Below are 25,236 nucleotides of genomic sequence, written 5' to 3'. Positions count from 1 at the left end.
GACACTCAATAAGTAGTTATTACATTCCACTAACATCACTTAAAAAATCTGACTTCTCTATTACATGTTGGGGACCACGCTTGTGGAACTCTGTTCTTGACAAAAATATGAAAAAAATAAAATCTATTGAAATATTTAAAAGAACTATAAAAAAAAACTTACTAAATTTAAAAAAAAAACATACACTCTTTCATTTTTTTAGACTACAAAAATAATTTTATTTTATGATATCTTTCTTGTTGTTTTTGTCTGTCTGTTCTAATTTTGTATAAAAAATATAAATAAATGAATTTAAATTTTGAAAATGTTTTGAATCTTCTGAATTTTGAAATCTCTATTAAATATTTAAATATATATAAATATATATTATATATTGTATTAAATATGTATACATATATATACTGATTTGTAAATTTTTATATTTTTTGTTATACAGTACGTTATTTTTATATTTAAGTTATAATACGGTACGTATAAGTACCAATTTGTAAATTTTTTTATTTAAAAGACTTTTTCTTTTTTGCAAACTTAATGACTTTTTTTTTGCAAACTTTTTAATTTTTAATTTTTTTAAATTTCTTTTTAAACTTTTTAGATTCACTCTTTACAAGTATCAATAAAATACCAATATTAATAAAGTACCATTATCAATTAAGTCTATAAAGTACCATTATCAAAAAAATCTAACTCAATAATGCCCTATTTTAGTTTTAAAATAGTGACCTAATAAATTTTCAAAAAACTTGATTTTCAAAATATTCTAATGAATACATTTTTTAACCCATATTAGGCAGTAACCAGGGGCGTGGTGGCTCTAAAATGCCTATGCAAGATTTTATTAAAAAAGCCTATATATGAGGGATTTTACCATATATGCTGGATATAAAGGCCAATACTTAAATACATCTACACCAGTGTGTGTCAGTAATTTGTTTTAGTTTTTAATAATTTTGTTTAGAATTTAATCATTTTATTTAAAATTCAAATTAAGCTATTGTAAGGTCAGCGGCAGTTAAGTTAAGCTGGAGTCAATTAAGCAATCATTTTCACATTTTTATTTAAATAATTTTATTTAGAATTAAAATAAAACATTTGTTTTGTTACTTTTATTTTTTTTAGAATTAATAACATTTGTTTTGCCATTATTTTATTTAAATATTTTATTTAAAATTTAAATAAAGCATTAACATTATTTAGAATTTAAATGAAACCTTTGTTTTCTTGTTTTTATTTTAGTAGATTTTATTTTAAATTAAATTAAAACGTTGATTTTGCAATTTTTATTTTAATTATTTTATTTAGAATTTAAATAAGTTTGTTTTGTCGTTTTTATTTAGAATCGAAATGAAATTTTCTTTTTGCAGTTTTTAATTCAACTACTTAATTCAAAATTTAAATTTAACATTTTTTTTTTAATTTGAAATATCAAATAAAATTAGGTTTTAAAATTCTGCCTCTCTCTCTCTCTCTCTCTCTCTCTCTCTCTCTCTCTCTCTCTCTCTCTCTCTCTCTCTCTCTCTCTCTACATATATATATATATATATATATATATATATATATATATATATATATATATATATATATATATATATATATATATATATATATATATATATATATATATATATATATATATAAATAAGTTTTAAATGGTATTATAAAAATTAGATATATAAAAAAAGATCAAAACTTAAACTAGAAAAAAATAAAATTTTTTTATTGAAAAATTTATTTCATACTCAAACGGTAAAAACACTTTTTATAAAATGGATTATTTAAAACAAAAAACACACACAAAAAAAATGACAGACTTTAATTTTTGCATTTTATATATAAATCAATATTACAGCAAAGAAAAATGTTAAAAGCTATAAATAAATTAAAAAACTTACGCCTGTTACAAGTTGAACCTTCATAAAGTGTATTATGACAATCACAAACTACATTATCTGAAGTCTGATTGCATTTTGAACCATGTTGACAAGGATTTGGATTGCAATAGTCTTTTAAGCTACAAGAATCATATACCACTCCAGTATCATCATATGTAAAAAACATTTTCGGATCATTCAAATCTCGGCGAACCTTTTTTATATCATCGTCATTTATTTTAACATCTCTCATGCATCCTGTAAATCCAAACCCAACATTTAAGTAACCATTAAAATAAAATGATTGACTTAAAGAAGAAAGTCTTGTTTTTCCATCAACAGATAATTTTAAAATATACGATTTATCTGCCGCTTCTTTATTATCTATTTCAAAAGAAGCTTGATGCCACTGTCCATCGTGATAATCTTCTTTTGCAGTTACAATTATTTGTTTAGCTGAACTAAACTCAACAGCTATTGCAACGCGACCTTTTCTGTCAATTTTTAGTTCAATTACGTGTCCATTACTGCTCGTCGTATAGTTTACTAAAGTTTGTTCATTAACAACTGTTCTAAATTTCAATTCAACTTTCAGAGAATTAATAGTGTAGTTTTCAATAAACCCTATATGAGTAGCAGCAGATGGAAAAAAAATTGGAGAGTAGGGTGGATCCTGACAAATTCTATTTATTACCCCTTTAGTTTCAATACTAGGATTAGTATCCAAAAAATTAATTTTTTTGCTGTCAACTTCTGGCCAATATTGACTGAATGTTGCTTCACTGAAACATGCCTTTAGCCCTTTTTTAGCATGAGACTTTTCGGTACTCATATCCTGGAAGGTGTAGTACCCTCCAAATGCAACAGCTGAAACAGATAACAGATTGTAAGTTGGAGGAGATTTCATAAATATAGATTTCTCCATCTTTCCTTGTCCACGATCAATAAATATTATATTTTCTCTAATATTCCTAATGAATTCAACTGTGTGCCATTGATTGTCCGCTAAATCTTTTCCAAGAAACATTTCATAGAAACCAGAAATTGGACGTAAAGTATTTTCTGGTCCATCACCATAGTTTCCTGCAACTCTAAAAAGTAATAATATTATGTATTTAACTTAATAAAACAATTCTTATTAAAATCTATAGTTTCTTTAAGGCGCCTATTATGAGAAATGTATACATTTTTTGATAAATGTTTACAGTTGTTTAATCTAATAATTTGAGCTCAAAACATAAACAAATTGTGAAATTCTTATTCATTAAATTGTCAAATAAATGTAAGACGGACTTTTTAGATAAAATTTTAAATTTATTGATATATCTTGATCTAGCTTAGTCTTTAAAAAAAATTGAAACTTTTTAGAACTGGTAAATGGGCCAAATTTCAGGGTATTCCTTTTCTAGTCTCTAATCACTGAGGTTTATCATACAAAACTTTAGTATTTCTACCATTCCTACAAATTAAATCTGCATAAATATAGATGTATATAAAGTTAAAAGACTTTTTTCAAGCTTAACTTTAACTAAACTACATTTAATGTGGTAGTAGACTAGTAGAATATATATATTTTAATTAGTTCTATAATAAACAATGTTATGTTTTCTTAAATATGCACTTTTCTTATCACATAACATGACATGATGCATGAGATATGGTATGTTATGCATGCAGGGTTGGGGTCCAAAACAATTGATCAAATACCAATATGTCAAATCTAGATTTCCAAATACAAATTCAAATACAAATATATGCAACTGACATTTTACAAATACAAATACTTGTAATTTATGTAAGAAAAAATAAAAAAATTTTTTTACGACAAGACTGATAAAATGGTCTACTATACAAAAGAATGAAAACAAGTCTTAAAAAATATCCCTGGTTGTACTTCTACTTTCAAAAGTATATTTGTTCCTAGGCTCCAATAAGGGCAATTCTAGACAAAATAACCTAATAACAGGTGATTACTAAAAATCTTGATTGACTTTTCTCAAAGTTACTTTTTTTTTATGTTACTTAATGTTATACGATTGACTTTTTAAAATGTTAAAAACTATCTATCTACAACAATCATTGGAAATGACACCTAGGTGCTCCTCAGACTGGTCACTTCTGACAATAATATTTATAAGCAATTATTCGTCCCCAGCCACCTCACAGTAAACAAAACTATTTTATTATTAAGAAGAGGATTGTATTAATGGAAGATTAGTGCAGCTCATTAACATGCATCAGAATTAATATTAATTGATCCTCATCATGTTTATGGTAACTATGCAATCATGTTGATGGTAACTATTTTGCCAGACCTGGCATCAATAAATGAAGCTAAAACTGTGACCTACTGCTACAGACCCATAATTTTGTCAAAAAAGTTTCCTAATGGTTGACTTAAAAATTTACAATTAGGCAGTTTATAATTAAATTTGATTGAAGCGCATTTTTACGCCAAGTCTCCAAAAAAATGAACTCAAACATGTAATTTATAATATTTATATAATTTTTAAACTTTTAGTTCTTTAAAGTGTTAATTTATGCCCTTTTTTTTCCTTTAAAGTTTTAATTTATGCTTGACCAAGTAATGTAAACAAAAAATTTTATTACCCTTAATTTATATGGATCAAAATACACTGTATTTTTCTTAATATAAACATGTTATTAGAGATTTTTTTACCTTGAAGTCATGCAGCATTAAAATAATGTTAGATTACATTTATCACTCTTAAAGAGTGATAAATGTAATAATTAGAGAGTTATGAAGAGACTTATGTTTCTCAACTTGTTTATCCGCGCAGCGGCCTTGTTCGTCAAGGTTTGTGTTTCAGAGTTAGAGAGTTGAGAGAGGGTTATAACCACTATTAAGTAGCCTCCTCATCTGTAGTGGCCTTCTCGGCCTTAAGGAGGTGAATAACAAAAAAAAAAAAAGAAAAAAGTAATCTAGCACATATAGAGTTATCTAGCAATTAGAGAGTTATGACAGTTATGAGTTATCAACAACAATTTGAAAATTATATAATCTAACAATTAGAAAGTTAAATGTAATCTAACAATTAGAGAGAAATTAAAGAGTCTCTATATCAAATCATATCACAATCAAAACTCCAGTTCTCTGTGTTAATTTTAGGTTATTTATTAATAGCCTAAAAGTGACCTAAAATATAATGATATTATGTTGCCTGCCAAAAATTATCTTTGTATTATTTCTGCACTGGATAACTCTTCTGTAAGTTTAACAATTTTTTAATATACAGTTTTAACCTTATTGCGGTCGGTCACCAATAAATGTCAAAGCAGTTTTGATACTATCAAGATTATTCTTTGCTTCTTGAATGTTTTTTTGTCGTGATATAAGTTTCATTTTTATCATGTATCTAGAAAATGACAATATAGTTTTATTTTTGTGTGTTACAGAAAAAACCGGGACGCAATAAAAGAAATGATGAAAAGAACGCAGTAAAAAGTACTAAATTACTTGGTCAATGATCTCCAAAACCCTGACTTAAAGAGGCCCTAAAACTCTTTAAAAAAGAGACATATATATACATAAAGTACTGTGAATATTTTTTAGACCACTTACATTTTTTCAAAAAATTCCGGGGAACTCTTCTCTAATATGGGATGGGACACCCTAATATATATATATATGTGTATATATATATATATATATATATATATATATATATATATATATATGCGGTAGTGGTGTAGTGGTAAGAGTGCTCGCTTTGTAAGCGAGAGGTCCGGAGTTCAACTCCCACCACGTCCCTGGAAGTACCGCGCTCAACTTAGTTTCTCCGCGCAGCGGCCTTGCTCGGCAAGGTTCGTGATTCGGAGTTAAAGAGTTGAGTGAGGGTTGTACCACGAATAACAACTAAAAAAAAAATAAAAAAAAATAAAAAAAAAATGAGTAACCTCCTCGACTGTAGTGGCCCCCCTCGGGCCTTGGGGAGGTGAATAATCTTAAAAAAAAAAAAAAAAAATATATATATATATATACATATATATATATATATATATATATATATATATATATATATATATATATATATATATATATATATATATCTGTTTATATTCCTAAAACTTTCTGTTGGTTCTCACAAGCAACTCGGTTAAAAATTTTTTTAATTTTATTGGATTTAAACGGAGTACAAGACCCTTGAACACTTATCAGGTTCCTAATATAATTAAAAAAAAAAGTTTTATGAAAGTGTGTCATGTTGGGTCTCAAAGTATATTATTTTAAATAAATAAACAAAATTGATGAGGGAACATGAGGGATTTGTTTGTATATTTACTAAAACGATGTGTCATAATAACTACAGACCAAGCATTCATCTAAAGAAATAAGAAATGAAAATAAACTGGTTTAAACTGATTTAGGTTCATACTCCTTCATTTTTTGTATTTGACAGTATAAAGTGCAGTCATATAATGAATTTAGTACAATAATTATGTGTTTTGGTACATTTTTTAAAAATTGATATTTTTTATAAACACAGTTTAACAAACAGTTAAAAATAATTAAACAAAGTTTTAGTTTGCATTTATAGATAAATTTAATGTTTGTTTTTATCTTTAAATGTTTACTTTGCATTTTTAGATTAATTAAACGGGTAAAATATCTTTAATAGAGAGACAAAAAGTTATTGTGTTTCACTAAGTAGGTTATTTGCAGCGCCAAATTTCATCCAAAACAGGTTATTCAAAGACTGCTTTTACAGAAATTATTAAAAAGTTTAGAGAAACTGGCTCCCTTGAAGATAGAAAGAAAAGTAGTAGACCTCCTAGGCTAACAAAAGATGACAATAAATATTTAAATACTCTTTCTTTAAGAAATAAAAATAAAACATCAACCAAGTTGGCAAAGGACATTAACACAGCAACTTGGAAAAATATCAGCTCTTCTTGTATTCGACGACACCTCAAATCGGGATTAAAAGGTTGTGTTGCCATTCAAAAACCATTATTACGGCGTGGCAATATTAAACACGGAGGAGGCTGTTTACAAGTTTGGGGCTGTTTATCTATATCTAGAGTAGGTGATTTGATCAAAATAGAGGGACCAAGGAACGTTATGTGGATATCCTAAGGCACTATGCTGTATCATCTGGAATGAGACTAATAGGTCATTATTTTATTCCGCAGCAGGACAATGACAGAAAGAAGGTTGAACTGGTCCCTGAAACACTAAAGAATATTTGAGGTACTTAAAAGAGAATGGTACAACATACCCCAGGATATATATGTATATCTATATATATATATATATATATATATATATATATATATATATATATATATATATATATATATATATATATGTATATATATATATATATATATATATATATATATATATATATATATATATATATACACATATATGGGACACCCATATATATATACACATATATATATATATGGGACACCCTAATATATATATATGTGTATATATATATATATATATATATATATATATATATACACATATATATATATTAGGGTGTCCCATCTGCCTCCTATAGTCTAAAAAGGATCTGTTTATATTCCTAAAACTTTTTATTGGTTCTCACAAGCAACTCAGTTAAATTTTTTAAAAATTTTATTGGATTTAGACGGAGCACAAGACCCTTGAACACTTACCGGGTCCCTAATATAATAATAAAAAAAAGTTTGTCAAAAGAAGCGAAATTATATAAAAATTTCAAAAGTAACAATCATTTTATAAAAAAATTATTATTTAAGATTTTTTGGAAACTATTCATAAAAAAAATACATTTCTTTCACTTTTAGTTATAAAAACTTTTTTTTTTCTGAAATAAACTCTAAAATAATAATTTTTTTGAATTTTTAATTGAACTTCGCTTCTTTTGAGACCCAACATGACATACTTTTAAAAAACTTTTTTTTTATTATAAAAGGGACCTGGTAAGAGTTCAGAGGTCTTGTGTTCCAATCCAATAAAATTTTGAAAAAGTTTAACCGAGTGCTTGTGAGAACCAATAGAAAGTTTTAAGAATATGAACAGATCTTTTTTAGAATATAGGAGGCAGATGTATACATATATATATATATATATATATATATATATATATATATATATATATATATATATATATATATATATATATATATATGTATATATATATATATATATATATATATATATATATATATATATATATATATATATATATATATATTCAAAAATTATACATTCGTATAAAAGTGAAGACATTTTTTTACCGAAGAATAACAAAATATTAACAATATTACACAGTATAGATACTTGTATGCAGCCACGATATACCAAAGAAATCCGTCTGTTAATGGATTGTTATGGACCTAATGCATCAAACATATTTTTTGCTTAATCCGACTTGCTTTAGCAATGTTTTTTCCAAAATAAAATATTCATAAATAAACAGTGATTAGTAGATTTCTTTCATCTGTCAACTGTGCATTGATTAGGGAGAAAATACGTTCCACGTTGGCATTATGAAGCGGAATAGAAAACATAAACTGACATATTTTTAAAGTTTCTGAATACTCTTTAATGTTTTCACAAAGTGTCAAAATATCAACCCAATTTTTTTACGAAAGCATTTTCAACCTTTTCCATCCCATCAATTTTTCAATTTCTTTTTACAATACTTATTTGATTAAAGAGAATTTAATCATATAATTAATATAACTTATAAAAAATTTAAATTATAATTAATATAACTCCTATATCCTGGAGAAATTTCTATTAATTTTGACTTTTTCTCAAGCGTACTTCGGAAAGTAACATCCATGAAAATATGGTTATGCTTGAAAATGTTTTCTTCCATATATAAAGATAATCATATGCAGTTGCGTAAAATCGTCAATTTCATGATTAAGATTTGACATATAATATGTGATATTTCATCTTTAGACATATAACTTGTGATCTTTCATCTCTTAGTTGTCTTAAGACATTATTTTATTGGTTGTTAGGAAGTGTTTATCTCGTCTTTCTTTAACGATCGTTAGCTCTACCAATGTCATATAATCTTCAACGCAACATATCTTGTTTCTTTGATTCTATTAATTCCTTTCTTAAATACATGTGAATATTTTTAAATATCTGTGAATAAAAAATAGTTAAGCTTCACACAAAGGATGATTAAAAAGAAGCTAAAATGGTTTTTGGAGCATTTTCCTCTGAAAGAAAAGGTGATTTTGAATGTGACAAAATATTTTGATATTGTATTCCCATAAAATCGCAAATGTCCTGACAGTATAAATTAAAAAGTATGTAAATTATTTAAATACTTTAGCTTCAATATCGTAAAATAGTCTCTCTGCTGCAAATTATATTATGTTATGCATGATGTGTGCCGGGCAACCTATACCTAGCATATTTGTGCAACCTATAATATAGGTTGTGCAACCTATAATATAGGTTGTGCAACCTATAATATAGGTTGTGCAACCTATAATATAGGTTGTGCAACCTATAATATAGGTTGTGCAACCTATAATATAGGTTGTGCAACCTATAATATGGGTTGTGCAACCTATAATATGGGTTGTGCAACCTATAATATAGGTTGTGCAACCTATAATATAGGTTGTGCAACCTATAATATAGGTTGTGCAACCTATAATATAGGTTGTGCAACCTATAATATAGGTTGTGCAACCTATAATATAGGTTGTGCAACCTATAATATAGGTTGTGCAACCTATAATATAGGTTGTGCAACCTATAATATAGGTTGTGCAACCTATAATATAGGTTGTGCAACCTATAATATAGGTTGTGCAACCTATAATATAGGTTGTGCAACCTATAATATAGGTTGTGCAACCTATAATATAGGTTGTGCAACCTATAATATAGGATGCACAAATATGCTAGATAAAGGCTATATCTAGCATATTTGTGCAACCTATACCTGACATATTTGATTCTTTTAAATTGTTGTAAATATTACAAGTAGCGTTTCTTCGAACACCGCTGAGGTTTTAATAAAAAAATAATCAACTTTTTTTGAACAACTTCCAGGTGATATTTTGGATGTTTATGATTTCGTGATTTTAGATGGTCAGATGCCAACCAAATTTTTCCAAACTTTTTTCTCAAATAGTCAAATATCAGCTAGAACACCGTTTAAAGTCATTTTATTAAAAAATTTTTGTTCACTGATTTTGTGAAGTTAATGTAGAACATGCAAAAGCAATAAAATTCAAAATTATAAAATTTTATTTCTTAAATTTATTATATATCCAGGTTTGTTTACGTATTTGTTTTTTACACTAGTTTTGTAAAGTTACGTTGACCAATACAGTAACCAATACGGCTAACACGTTAGTGAATAAAATTGAATAATCGTTTTATTCAAAAGCATATGGACAGCAAGGCAGCCTACCTAAAATCGGGACAATCCCGGAAATCCGGGATGTCTGGTCATCCTGCTCATTATTATCATTCAGGTTGTTTCTATTGATAGAAGGTGTATTGGGGAAGGATTTTCTTACAAATGTTGACATTTGGGATGGTTAATTTTTAGCCTCCTCCGGCTTGACTATACATTGATTTTCTTTGAGGAGCAGTTCCAGCATCTTCATCTGCCTCAACTTAGTTCAGACAACTTTTCTTGAGTTTTAGGGCTTTTTTTAAGGTAGAACTATCATGATTAACATCATTAAGATCCAAATAAAACTCTGTAACAACTCTTGCAACGTAACCATTGTGTGTCAATGTTTTAACGTGTTTTCTTTTTTACTGAAGTTTACTTTGAGAGAGTTTTCAGCAACCAGTAACTCGTATTCTTTTTTGTAACTTTTAAAAGGTTTGCCTAAAGTATTTTTTTCTTTTAGAGTATATCTATCTCGGCCAGTTCACGAACACTTCTGATCTGAAGCCATTTTACAATATAAGTACTTTTAATAAATAATTTCATTTTATCGTTTATCCATATTCAATCTTTTGCAAATCCAAATTAATATTTTTTACAGAACACACATAAAATAGTTTATCTCTAGTGTGGCTTGTGGTCAAACGTGCATTTTTTTAGCAGTTGTTTTGTCATATTTTCAAAGAGGTTTCATATGCTAATATAAGTTTTATACTATGATGAGGAATACCGTAAACCAAAAGCTCATTTTCGGCAAATTGAGATTTACGAGATTTTTTCATAGGACAATAATTTTGAATTGCTTAACTATACTGAAAGTTTTTTTTATTAGTTACTGATATGGTTGGCAGGAAAAAATCTTCAGGAAAAAATCTTTTGGTAAAAACTCCTCTCAATAAAAATTTCCAAAAAAAATATTTATTTTTCTACAGCACATAAAAATTACAATATATCAATAAAATAATTGTTTACAATATAAATAATGTATACATACATATTATGTTACAAGCATATATGTTACTACAAACTATGTTACAAGCAAAACCTTAGAACTTTGTAGAATATGTAAGGAGTGTACATATATCGACTGTTAAATAGATAGAACATACAAGGAGCAACGCAACATTGAGGGTTTTGGTTTGGGCTGGCAATCTATCAATTTTAAACAAATATATATATATATATATATATATATATATATATATATATATATATATATATATATATATATATATATATATATATATATATATATATATATATATATATATATATATATATATATATATATATATATATATATATATATATATATATATATATATATATATATATATATATATATATATATATATATATATATATATAGGGTAAAGTAGGGTAATTTCGGCAGGGAGATAATTTCGGCACCCCTTCAAAAGACACCTAAAAATATTTATTTATTGGAATATTAAAATTATAGTTGGGTATTGTAGTAAGATAAACAATTTTTTTTTAAATATTAGTTTAAACTTTGATTTTTACATTACAGGTACGTTAATTTATGATTATTAGTTTTTTCTTAACATTTTTACTTTTTTGAAAATGCAGGATAAATGATCTTTTCTCTGAAATTTTTACCAAAAGTTGTTATTTATTTTATTCAAAAATATAAACTGAATAAAATTTGAGCAACAATAAGATGAAACTCAGAGAATGTTACAAGATATAAAAGTTTCCCCAAGGACTGCTCTAAGGAGATAATTTCGGCTTATGAATAGTTGTTAATTTTGGCAGCGCCGAATTTGCCGACCTGTTGTTTCTTTGAAACCAAAATGGAAATAAGCGTTTTAACTATTATGTAAAGAAATTGGTTTTAGTAATTTAGATAGTATAAAATAATAACGAGTTAGTAAAAAAGTGAATTCGTTAGTGTCTGTGTGAAACTTGATAAAATATTAGTTCCCCACAATATAAATTAAATTTATGTCATATTTAATAGCATGTATATAATAAGTTAATAATTTATTATATACAACAATATATATATTTAATTATTATATATATATATATATATATATTTTATATATATATACATTATTATATATATTATATGTCATAAAATTAATTATACATATATATTATATTATATTAATTATATATATTATGTCATAAAATTAATTTATATTGTGTATATTATTATTAAGATATTAATAATATATTTGTAATAAATGTATATAATATATATGTATATATATATAATATATATAAATATATATATATATATATATATATATATATATATATATATATATATATATATATATATATATATATATTCATATAGATATATAAACATTATTTGACAGCATCATATAATGGGTTCAAAACGTGTAAAATATAGTAATTGGTCAAATGAATCGTTAAAACTAGCAGTAAATGCAGTTTTAGTCGATGGTTGCTCGAAATATTCTGCTGCTAAACAATATAAAATACCAAGCAAACACTACATGACTATATAAAACGAGCGTCTGTTGATAATTGTGTTAAAAAGTTAAGTGCAGGACACCCAACAACACTCTCAGCTTTTCAAGAAAAAGAGCTTGTAGAAGTTCTTCTGACCATGTCACAGAGATTATTTGGCCTGTCTCCAAAAGATGTGAAGCAAATGGTATTCCAGTTTTGTGAAGAAAATGGTATTATTCACAAGTTTAATTGTGGAACTAAGTCAGCAGGAAAAGAATGGTTTAGGGGTTTTTTGAAACGTCATAATAAACTCTCTGTAAGAGTTGCTGAATCAACGTCATTGCATCGAGCCATTGGATTTAATAGAATAAAAGTTAATCGTTTTTATGATGAACTAAAAATAATGTTTAATGCCAATGGAATGCAGATTATTCCACCATCAAACTTATTCAATGTAGACAAATCCGGATTGTCTATATGCCATAAACCAGGAAAAGTTGTTGCCCTGAAGGGAAAACATAGTGTTGGCGGCTTAACAAGCTCGGAAAGAGGAAAAACAATCACAATAGTTTGTTGCCAATCAGCAAGCGGATTTTTTGTCCCTCCAATGCTGATTTATCCACATATTCGAGTGAGACCTGAATTTTTAGATAAAACCCCAGTTGGTTCTATTTCTGGTGGCAGCAAAAATGGGTGGATAACAACTGGTTTGTTTGAAAAATGGTTTGATCATTTTTTACTAGCAGTCCAGCCACAGTCAAGAAACCAACCAGTTCTTCTAATTTTAGATGGACATTCAAGTCATAAAAAAAATATTAGTGTTATTATAAAAGCTCGCGAGACAAATGTTATTATATTATCACTTCCATCCCACTGCACACACAAACTGCAACCACTTGATGTTTCATTTTTTAAAAGCCTCAAAATATTCTATGATCAAGAAGTTGGTACTTGGCTTCGTCATCATCCAGGTCGTCCTGTAACTGAGTTAGAGGTTAGTGAATTATTTGGAATAGCTTATGGGAAAGCTGCAACTGTTCAAAATTGTCAGTCAGGGTTTAAAAAATGTAAAATATATCCATTTGATAGAAATGTGTTTACTGAAGAAGACTTTGCTGCAGCTAAGGCTACTGATCACTCATATATTTTTTAAAAAATTTCAAAACCAAATATTACATCTGAAATGCATCCTACTCTCGACAATGGGTTAGACTCTACTAAAGATTTAGATCATGTTGATTTTGTCACAGAATGTATTATTGCTTCTCAAAAAGGTAAATCATTTTAAAAGATGTATTATTTTTACCATCTTCCACCATTTATTTTAAACACAGATTTAATTTGTTTTATATCAAGCAAAATAATAATTTTTCTGTTGTTTTATTAACCTAAAAAAAAATTTCTTAAAAAATTTGTTCAAATTTCTTTAAAACATTTTAACTATTTTTTTATAATTTACATGTTGAATTTTATTCATCTTCTTTAATTAAATATTTTTATTTAGAATCTGTTTCACCAAACTTATCATTTACACTTCATAAGTCATTAGAATTAGCCACCTCTAATGAAACCTCACAACCTCATGGTGTTACATTTGGATCACTAGCTGGACTTGAAATTAAAAATACAAAACGAACAGGTATAAAAAGGAGGGTAAATCATGCTGAAAAAATTACTGGATCACCATATAAATCTCAGCTAGAGGAATCTTTAACTTTGAAATATAAGAACAGGCAGCCACGTAAAAAGTGCATTAAAAAAGATATATCTACACATCAAAAGGCACGTTTGAATAACCTTGATGCAAAAGGTGTGATTAATAAACAACTTTGTGCAAAATGTCAATACAGTTATGGTGATCCTGTCGATCCGTATTTAAAGGATAATTGGGATAAATGCCATAAATGCTCTAGATGGTGGCATGAAACATGTGCCGCTATATGTGGTGTTTATGCTAAAAAAGTATTTACTTGTGATGACTGTATGAAACACTGATTCTTTAAAAAAAAGTTATATGTCATATATTGATAAATTATTTTTTAACTTTCTTAAATAAATCTCTTTTTATAAAGTTTTCTTTGAATTTTGTATTTTATTTTTTTATGTTTAACTATAGAAGTTATGTAAAATATTATTTTATTAACTTCATATGAGCTTATAAACAAGAATTCTTATTTAAATAGAATTTAGAAATAATCATCGAAATCATAGAAATTAGTAATCATTTCATTTACAATTTTACTTTGGAAGCAAATTTTTCTAATAAGGTTTCTGTTTTGTGTGATATATTCATACTTTACTAAAATAGGTGGTTCAAAAATTATTAATCTTTGCAGTTGCAACGCCCTTAATTAAATGCGAATTAGGTGTAACAGATTCCATTTAAGAGACAATTACTTTATACAATGGAGATTTATAGCTGTTTATAATATTTTAATTATATTAATGTGCTTTCAACAAACGTCTTAATTTTCTCAAGTATGCCGAATTTACCGTATCATAGTGCCGCAAATACCATACTAGGTCGCTAATTTCGTCATTTTTGAGTGTTTTGTAAAACAAATTTTACATGAAACTTTGTAAGTTTAAAACAATTTTTTAACTATTATTTAATAGATATATCTGCAGGGCATCGATATGCATGATTTTTTAACGTTATTAAAGCAACCGTTGTCTATAAACAACAAAATGGCTTAATACGCCGAAATTACCCTACTTTACCTTATATATAGGGCTACCATATGAAATTTTGGAAAAATCAGGACATCACGTCTTTTTTAACCTGTCAAATCAGGACAAATATAAATAGGCAGAAAGTCTAAATCAAGTCAAAAGCTCGTCACACTAAAAGTGAAAATGACAAAAAACACAACATTAAAAACCAGCTTTAATTCGTAAAGACTCCAATAGCCACATGCTTGGCCTGGGCATTTAAATTCGTAAGAATTCCTCAATTTGTCGTTAAACTAGGTTTGAATTCACAGACAATTTTTTTCATGTGCTTTCATTTAGCACCACTTCACTCTATTGCCTTTCTATTTTTTCTATATCGCTCTCCTTCATCTCAAGACTGCACTCTTTTTGATGTTATTTCTGATCATATTGACCAAGGTCTCTCTCTTTATCCATCAGCTAATATAGTTGTTGTCGGTGACTTTAATGCTCACCACTTTGAATGGCTTGGCTCTAGTGTCAGTGATTCTGCAGGCATTACAGCCCACAACTTTTGCCTTTCACAATCCCTAACTTAAATAGTCAACTTTCCAACTCGCTTTCCAGACAACCCGATTCATTTACCTTCTCTACTCGACTTATGTCTTGTTTCTGATCCTAGTCAGTGCTCAGTTTCTCCACAATTACCCTTAGGTGCTTCTGATCACAGTTTGATCTCTCTAAAACTAATATCTCATTCTTCTTCATCACCTAAATCCCCCTATTATCGAACCTCTTACAACTACAGTAAAGCTGAGTGGGATTCTTTACGTGATTTTCTTCGTGATGGCCTTTGGGTAGAAATTTTTTGTCTTCCTGTCAACAAATACGCATTTTACATAACTTCGTGGATTCAGGCTGGCATGGAATCTTTTGTTTCCTCTCGACAATTCCAGGTCAAGCCTCACTCTCCTCCATGGTTTTTCTCAAACTGTGCTGCTGCGATTGTCAATCGAAACAGTTACTTCCATATTTATCAGCAAAACAATTCTCCAGAAAACAGACGTCTGTTTATTATTGCTGGAAACCATTGTAAAAAGGTTTTGTCTAACGCCAAAGCCCGCTTTTCTCAGGTCATGAAATCTCGTATCTCATCTCAAAAATTAGGCTCTCGTGACTTCTGGAGAATCTTTAATAGTATTAATAATAAGGGCAAACCTTTAATTTCACCTCTCTTAAATGGTTCAGACTTTGTCACCTCACCTAAAGACAAAGCTGAATTGTTTGCTAAAAACTTTTTATCAATATCATCTCTTGATTCCACTAGTTGCGTTCTACCTGATATTGCTAACAACAGGTTGATCCATTGCTTGACATTCGTATCACTCCAGCTTCTGTATCTAAAGTGATTTCCTGCCTAGACTCTTCTACAGCTTGTAACTTGGACAACATACATGTTATTGTCTTGCAGAAGTGTTTTCCAGAGCTGTCGTCCATACTCTCAAAACTGTTCAACAAGCGCTTATCAGAGTCTTATTTTCCAGCCTATTGTAAACGGCATCTGCTATCCCTATCTTCAAAAATTCTGAGAGCAATCTGATTCGTCTAACTACCGTCCCATTAGTCTTCTTCCTATCATAAACAAGGTTTTTGAATCTTTAATTAACAAACACTTAATTTCTCATCTTAAATCTAATAACTTACTTTCTGACCAGTAATATGGATTTCGATCTTCTAGTTCTACAGCTGATTTGCTAACAGTAATATCTTATAGGTTTCATCGTACATTAGATAAAGGTGGAGAGGTTAAGGCCATTTTATTTTTTTGGCATGCTGGTCTTCTCCATAAGCTTTCTTCTTTAAGATTATTGAATCCTTCCTTTCCGATCGTAGTATAACAGTTTTTCTCGATGGACAGCACTCTTCTTCTTATTCTGTAACTTCATGGGTTCCTCAAGGTTATATCCTCGGCCCTATATTCTTTTTAATTTACATTAACGATCTTCCAGATATTCTCACATCTAAGGTGGCATTGTTTGCTGATGATACTACCATTTATTCTTGTCATGATAAGAAGCCAACACTCTTTGATTGCTCGGAGGGGCCATTTGAGCTTGAAAGGATCTCACTTCTGCTACAGTATGGGGTTCACAGTGGCTGGTGAACTTCAATACAGATAAAACTCAACTTTTTTCAGCCAATCGTTATCACAATAGTTTAGATCTTCCTATATTTATGAACGGTGATGTACTCGATGAGTCATCTATTCATTATCTTTTAGGATTAACTCTTACTTCCAACCTTTCTTGGAAACCATATATCAAATCAGTTGCAAAATTAGCATCTGCTAAGGTTGCATTTCTTTACCGAGCTTGACACTTTCTTACTTCGGATTCTATTCTCTATCTCTATAAATCTAAAATCCGGCCTTGTATGGAATACTGTTGCTATATCTGGGGCGGATTTTCTAATGATGCCCTTTCTCTTTTAGACAAGGTGCAAAAACGCATAGTAAACATAGTTGGACCTGCTCTTGCAACCAACCTCCAACCATTATCACATCGTCGTAATGTTGCTTCTCTTTCTCTTTTCTACAAATACTATAATGGGCACTGCTCTAAAGAGCTAGCGTCTCTTGTGCCATCAACTAAAATTCATTCTCGTGTTACTCGTCATTCAATTAAGTCTCATACTTTTTCTCTGAGTGTTCCTAAGTGTTCTAAAAATGCTTATTCGTCTAGTTTTTTCCCTTTAAAAACAGGTCTTTGGAATTCACTACCTTCATCATGCTTTCCTGATTTATATAATTTGCAATCCTTTAAGTCGTCCGTCAACCGTTATCTTGCTCTACACTCTTTATCTTTTCTCTTTCAGTAACTTCCAACTTTAATTAGTGGCTGCATGCAGCCTTGTTGGAGGCGAAGATGTTTAAAAATAAATAAATAATTCAGTAAATTAAATAATTAAAATAGTTAAATAAATAAATAAGTAAATATATAAAATAATTATTAATATCAAATAAAAAATTATTACAATAATTATTACAATAAACTGAGGAAACGGGGACTTAATAAACTTGTAAAAGTGAAAAAATTTTTCAAAAATTTTTGAAACAACCCTTCCCCCTTCTCCTCTGCCGTGTATGAACCGGTCCAAAAACTGGCAACAAACAACCTCACGTTAAAAAGATTTGGTAAAGATTCAAGCTGTTAACAGTCAAAATTAGAAAAACTTTAAATGGTAACATCAATTTAAAAAATAAACAAGGGAAATATAAAAGATTGCCTATTTGTTAAACAATTACGCAATACCCTAAAACATATGATACAAAAATTTCTAACTGTCAGCAAAAACACCCAATGCTCAACTTGATATAAAAGCCATATTTTAGTTTACGCATATGTGTAAATAAAAATACATTTAAATAAAAGTCTTGAGAAGATAAATGCAAAAAGGTTAACTTGGAAATATCTAATCATCAAAGACTGCAATTTTCTTATGGATGTGTTAAAGATTCATAGGTGTGATACATTTAAACTATTTAATATTTTATTAAAAATGTTACTTGATATCAACAGAAAAACGAGTTTATATTAAATAATAATAACTCCAATAAAATAATCCTTGGATGGTTAAAATACTTATAAAATGTTCAAAAACTAAACAAAAAACTTTATGATAAATTTATAAAAAACAGAAGTAAAAGTACTGAAAAGAGCCTGAAATGTTTTTACAAAAGTTTTTTCTATTACAGTAAACAAATTAAAATAAACAAACTCGGTGTAAAAAAAAAGTATGGTATGTAGTTAAAGATATAATGGGAAATAACAAAAAAATTTTATATAAAAAATATTATATATTAACTCGAAGAGTTGTTAATAAAACTGATACTTATTGCACAATTATAGTATATTGACCCTAAAATAAATAAAAAATAAATGTTGGCCCGAACTTTGCTTTTTGAATCCTTAAATAAAAAAATATTTCCAGACCTTTGATCCAAATTATAAAACATTCAATAAGCAAAGGAATTTTTCCACAAGCTCTAAGCTCTTAATCTGTAAAGGTAGACCTAAATTTACAAATACAATGATCAACCAGATATCTCTTGCTATAGACCTTTATCAGTAGATTTTATCAGTACAAGACAGGTTTAGTTCTTTTGGTTCGGTTTGGTTGATTAACAATTATTTTTTTAGGATTGGTTTGTTGGTTTGTTTAGGAAAAAAAACAATAGTTAAAATATTAGACTAAGTTTTTTAAGGTTTTGAAAAAGTAGCTTCACTTGAAGATTTTATTGGCTTATTAAAGCATTTGACACGGTTAAACACTTCAATCTTTTAAAGCACTACGGAATGACAATTGATACCCATTACAAGCTTTTAATCAAACTAAATTGACCTTTAGTTTGATTAAAAGCTTGTAATGGGTAAAAAAAATTGTATCTGCTGACCTGCTTCACATTCTTCTTCATCTATATGGCTGACGTAGATGTATTTTTATACATTGTTTCCAGTGTTGGATGTTGAATGCTGAATCTTTTTGACTCTATGCATTGGTTTTGCTTGTGTCTCTGTTTTTAAGACAAGGCAACTCATTCTACTATCTCCTAAGGCGAGTACGGCTCTAAAACTTAGTTTAATGGTTCTGAGGCCAACTGGTAGTCAGGTTTCATAAACTCTGTAGTAGCTCTCAATAAGGCTAGTTCCGTCAACTGCTATAAAGTATTAGACTAGTAAAAAGTGCCATGTTGTGCATGGATGGTGTCCCTGTTCGTACTTATTGTGGGCATTGTCAAGACTATACTTTAAACCCTTTTTATGGCTTTGGGTTTTAATAATAGTAATGAGACAATTGCATGGATTATTAAATAGCATACTAAGTATAATGTGTGCTTTGCGTCAAGTTTTTTAACAATATTCTTTAACAATTTTTCTTAACAAATCCAAAATTAGGTAAAAAAGTACCAAAAAATATAAAACACTAAAAACCATCGTCATCACCAAGTTCTCTAAATCTATCATTCTCTAAAATACGTGGTCATAAAGTAACTTTTCTTCTGTTGAGTCTAACATTTTGCAAGGTTCACCAAACCTATTAACTAATTGTATGACTAATTTGAGTTTAGCTGTTTCATCTTGTGATCTTAGTGTTGATTGTTATTTTCCTTTACTTCGCAAAGACTTCAATACTAACATGCTTGGGCTAGGCATTTACATTCGTAAGAATTTATTCATTTTCCTGAAAATTAGGTTTGAATCCACAGACTATTCTTTTATGTGCTTTCGTTTAACACCACTTTACTCTATCACCGTTTTCTTTGTTCTATATCGCTCTCTTTCATCTTAAGACTGCACTCTTTTTGATGTTATTTCTGATCAAGCTGACCAAGATTTTTCTCTGTATCCTTCAGCCAATATCGTTGTTGCTGATTACACTATTGTTCATCATACTGAATGGTTTCGCTCAAGTGCCAATGACAATGCAGGCCTTAAGACCCACAACTTTTGTCTTTAACTCAAACAGTCAACTTTTCAACTTGCTTTCAATACAATCCGAATCCTTTATTTTCTACTCTCAACTTATGTCTTGTTTCTTGAGTGCTCAGTTTATCCACATTCATCCTCAGGTGCTTCTGATCACAGTTTAATCTCTCTAAAAATATTATCTCATTCATCTTCTTTATTAAAATCCCCTTATCATTGTACCTCTAACAAATCCCTTTACACTTACAAATGGAGAGCAATCTGACTCGTCTAACTACCGTTCCATTAGTTTTCTTACTATCATAAGCAAGGTTTTTGAGTCTTTAATTTATAATTACTTAATCTCTCACCTTGAATCTAATAGTTTACTTTCTAAACATCAGTATAGATTTTAATCTTCTTGTTCGACTGCTGATTTATTAACGGTAATAACCAAAGTCTTGATTAAAAGCCAACACTTTCTGATTGCTTGGAGAGGGCATTTGAGCTTGATAAAGATATCACTTCTGCTACAGTATAGAGTTCTCAGTAGCTAGTGAACTTAACTAAAATAAAACCCAATTTTTTTTAGCTAATTGTTATCGCAATAATCTAGATCTTCCTACGAGTTTTTTAACCGAGTACGGTAATGTACTCGATTAATCATCTATCTATCTAATCATCTGTCTTAAGGATCAAATCTTACTTCCGATCTTTCATGAAAACCTTATCTCTAGCAATTTGAAAAGTTAGCATAAGCTAAGGTTGCATCTCTTTATCGTGCTTGCCTCTTCTTATTCCAGATTCTATCTTTTACCTCTATAAATCTCAAATCCGTCCTTGTATGGAATACTGTTGTCATATCAGGAGCGGATCTTCGAATGATGCATTTTTTTTAGAAAAATTGCCAAAACTTATTGTAAAATATTGTTTAGATGATCTCAGAGGCAACCTTCAATCATTGTTACATCGTTGTAATGTTGCTTCTTTTTCACTTTTCAATAAATACTTTAATTGACGCTAAAATTCATTCTTAAAATTTAAGTTTCATGCTTTTAATGTGACTATTCCTTAGACGTCCAAAAATTCTTTTCGTCTAGTTTTTTTCCTCAAATATCAGTTTTTCGGAATTCGCTCCCTTCATTTTGTTTACCTGATTCATATAATTTGCAATCTTTTAAGCCGTCTGTTTATTTTTATCTTTCTTTATAAACTCCATCTTTTCTATTTCTGTAATTTCAAACTTTAACAAGGTTTGCATGCAGCTTTGTTGAAAGCAAAGTTGTTAAAAAAAAAAAAGGAAATCGCTGAAAGAAAAACACTATGTTGTTAATAAGAAATCTGAAGAACTACAGCTATGTGTGCATTTTTTGCATCATTTAAATTCTTAGCCCATTTTTGGTCATAATTATAATAATGCACCAACAAAGCTAAACTTGTTAATATTTGCTGACGATGCAAATCTTTGATTAAACGACATTAAGCATTTTATTCTGAAATGAAACTTGAAATAAGAAATGTTAATGAATGAAAGCCTAATAAGCTTTCACCTAATGTAGTTAAAACAAATTATACAAGAAGGAAATCTTCCTTTTAACATACCAGATCTTATTTTGAATGGTACGCTAATTGAAAAAATTTTTTAATAACTCCAATTGATATCAGTTTTCATGACCTACTAAATGACCTAGTTTTGACCAAAAAAACGTAATAAAATATTTTTTCTTCAAAAATATTTGTTTCTAATTTGATTATTTTATTAAATAAACAGCAAAATATTTTAAAAAGCCACTTAAGGGACTGTCCATAAAGTACGTACGCTCGGTGGGAAAGAGGGGGTCGGCAAATGGCGTATACGAGATGGGAGAGCGGTGGATCAATTATAAAAGAAAGGAGACACTAAATTTAAAAAAATATCATAAAATGTTAGGCAAATAGATTAAAAACATAAGTACTTTTAGGGAGGTGGAGGGTACTCAAAAAAGCGTATTGCAAAATGTGGGGTGGGGTGGGGGAGGGGTATACGAAAAACGACCCCTAATGTGGTTTTTAAAAAAATTTAATTTCATGAACTTATCAAAAAAAATTTATAAAAAAAAATTTACCTTATTTTTCCTCTGAAAAGTTCAATTGATAAGAAATTTTCTTTAGTTGCTCCTTGAGCTAACATAATTAAGCCGGAAGCATCTATAGTTTTAAACCGGAACTTTATATGGTTTTTCTGAGTTTCAAATGGTGGTTGTCGGAATATAAAAAAGGAATTAGTATCCACATCAATTTCTAAACATAAAAAAAAAGTAATCTATTAATTGTAATCTATTAATTTAATCGATAAAATTCATTTTTAATTTAAAGTTTTTGTAATTTGATTAATGCGAGCATTTATCAAGTCTAAATATAAAGGGATAAATATTTGGTTAGCCATTTAATATTTTATCCCTGGGTACGTTTTGCATATTAAAACATGTTTTTAAATAGGACTAAAAAACTGATGACGTAATAAAAAAATAAATAATTTAAGATTTGTTTATTTTTGTTCAATTAATGTCAACATATAATCAAGACTTCATTCATTGTCACAAAATTGATACTTTTATCATTTAAAAGCATTATATATATATATATATATATATATATATATATATATATATATATATATATATATATATATATATATATATATATATATATATATATATATATATATATATATATATATATATATATATATATATATATATATATGTATAATGCTTATGTCATATATATATATGACATAGCATTATATAATAATGACATATAAAAGTATATAAAAGATATGAGTATTCTGTAGGAAGAAATAAAAGAAGCAAATCAAATTTAGAAAAAGAGCTATCTGCAGAGTTAGATAAAAATGGTTTAGGTTATCTAAGTTCTTCAAGGTACACTAGCGACGATTTAGGCCAGGATACAGATATCGTCTTTGATTTTAAAGAGATTCCTAATACTAAAAATTCTGCTCTTCTTCCTAAAAATATACTTCAGTCTACTACTCATACAGCAGTGAGAGAGGGTATAACACCCCACCAACATACAGCTTTGATTAGTAGTGTTAATTTCATGGCTGGCGGTTCTGTAGCAAACTTTAAGTGCTCTAAATCCACATCTTATAGAGCTGCAGAGGACATAACATCTGCTTGACAAAAGGAAAGCAATTAAAAAAAGATGGAATTGCAGTTTTGATAAGCATTGATGGGAAAACAGAACTACTTGGCATTCCTCCAATAGAGTCTAGTTCAGGGGTTAATCAAAAGCAAGCTATTTTTGAATTAATGGAGTTTTTTGGATTAGGAGATAAAGTTGAATTTCTCTGCTTTGACACAACTTCAGCAAATACAGGAAGATGGCAAGTTACTTGCATGAGATTAGTTCAACAGATTCAACGCCCATTGTTGCTGATTGAATGTAGACATCATTTAATTGAGCGACACATAATTCATTTCTGGAAGGTTTACCCTAGCAGCGAAACTTCTGGTTCAGAAAACAAACTATTTGATTTTCTAAAAAAAAAAATAGAACTGTCGAGATACTGAAACTAAGGACCTGAAAAGAATAATAATACCACCTGGAACATGGATATATATTCAAAAGTTAGCTGCTATTCAGTTTTGTACTAATGTGATCAATTTAAAGATCTTTAAAAAGGTGCTATTATAATTTTGATTTCGTCTATGTCTAATTATTCTAAATATTTAAAAGAAACAATGGTAACAAATTAAAAATATATTAAAAATTTATTAGTATGGAAATGTTAGAATACCATGAGCTAGCTGAACTTAATTTAATGGTTCTATCGTCAAATAGGTTTAAATTCCATTTACCGGGACCAGTTCACTATTCAAGATTCATGGGAAAAGGTTTATATTATATGAAATTGTATATCGTTTAATGAATAAAATCCCAAACTTGACTAACAAACAAAAAGAAGAAATAACTGGTATGGTTTTATTCATTTCTCTTTTCTTCACAGAGTGGTTTCTAAAAGCAGAGTTAAGTTCTTTAGCACCAGCACAGGTATATGGTCTTTAATTATTTTATTGAGAGGTCAGAAAGCTTGTTATTGATTAAAATGATTCAAAATGTTTATTAATACTATTTATTAGGGTATGAAAGCTTATTGGCAAATTACTGGTTTGAGGAATGGAATCTTTTTGGCTCACAAGCTGTTGCGAGCTCTATTCTCAGATACACTTGGTATTTGGATCCCACTTTGGTAGTTTTTGCCCTAGCAGATGAAGAATGTAGGGAACGCGGTGATAAGGCCAAGAAACTGTATAATTTACAAAGATGTCCAAATGAAAGTTTCCCTTTGGAGCACCAAATAATGGACCAAGCTATATTGAAAAGCCTTAACTTTAGTAAAGATGA

The 25,236-nt window shown here is 28.6% G+C and overlaps 2 protein-coding genes across 3 annotated transcripts in view; one reads left to right on the top strand and one right to left on the bottom strand.

The window, feature by feature from the left end:
• The window catches only part of LOC100211688 (contactin-associated protein like 5-3), a 64,713-nt gene that overhangs the window by 14,644 nt on the left and 24,833 nt on the right, over positions 1-25,236 (bottom strand). The window contains exons 2-3 of the mRNA XM_065810009.1: positions 22,935-23,109; positions 1,893-2,962 (exon numbers count right to left, since the gene is read on the bottom strand). Coding sequence (XP_065666081.1) covers positions 1,893-2,962; positions 22,935-23,109 — 1,245 coding nt within the window. The remainder of the gene's footprint in view (positions 1-1,892; positions 2,963-22,934; positions 23,110-25,236) is intronic.
• On the top strand, positions 12,592-14,744 carry LOC105844219 (uncharacterized). 2 transcript variants are annotated; one of them, XM_065810010.1, is made up of 2 exons: positions 12,592-13,986; positions 14,217-14,744. In XM_065810010.1, the coding sequence occupies exons 1-2, from the start codon at positions 13,896-13,898 to the stop codon at positions 14,705-14,707; spliced, it is 582 nt and encodes a 193-aa protein (XP_065666082.1). In that variant the 5' UTR covers positions 12,592-13,895; the 3' UTR covers positions 14,708-14,744. The 2 variants fall into 2 exon arrangements, 1 of the variants encoding a protein (XP_065666082.1); XR_010641764.1 differs by having other exon boundaries at positions 12,728-13,986; positions 14,217-14,426.

This window comes from Hydra vulgaris, chromosome 11 (assembly GCF_038396675.1).
Source record: "Hydra vulgaris chromosome 11, alternate assembly HydraT2T_AEP".
In the NCBI taxonomy this organism is placed as follows: domain Eukaryota; kingdom Metazoa; phylum Cnidaria; class Hydrozoa; order Anthoathecata; family Hydridae; genus Hydra; species Hydra vulgaris.
Note: the sequence above shows the minus strand (reverse complement) of the source record. Positions and strands in the feature narration are given on the sequence as shown.

What these genes read in the sequence shown, in the direction of transcription:
- LOC105844219 (XM_065810010.1), top strand. Translation starts at nt 13,896, where the DNA reads ATGCATCCTACTCTCGACAATGGGTTAGACTCTACTAAAGATTTAGAT. An exon ending in TATTATTGCTTCTCAAAAAG is followed by an intron (nt 13,987 to 14,216) that starts GTAAATCATTTT and finishes ATTTTTATTTAG; the next exon opens with AATCTGTTTCACCAAACTTA.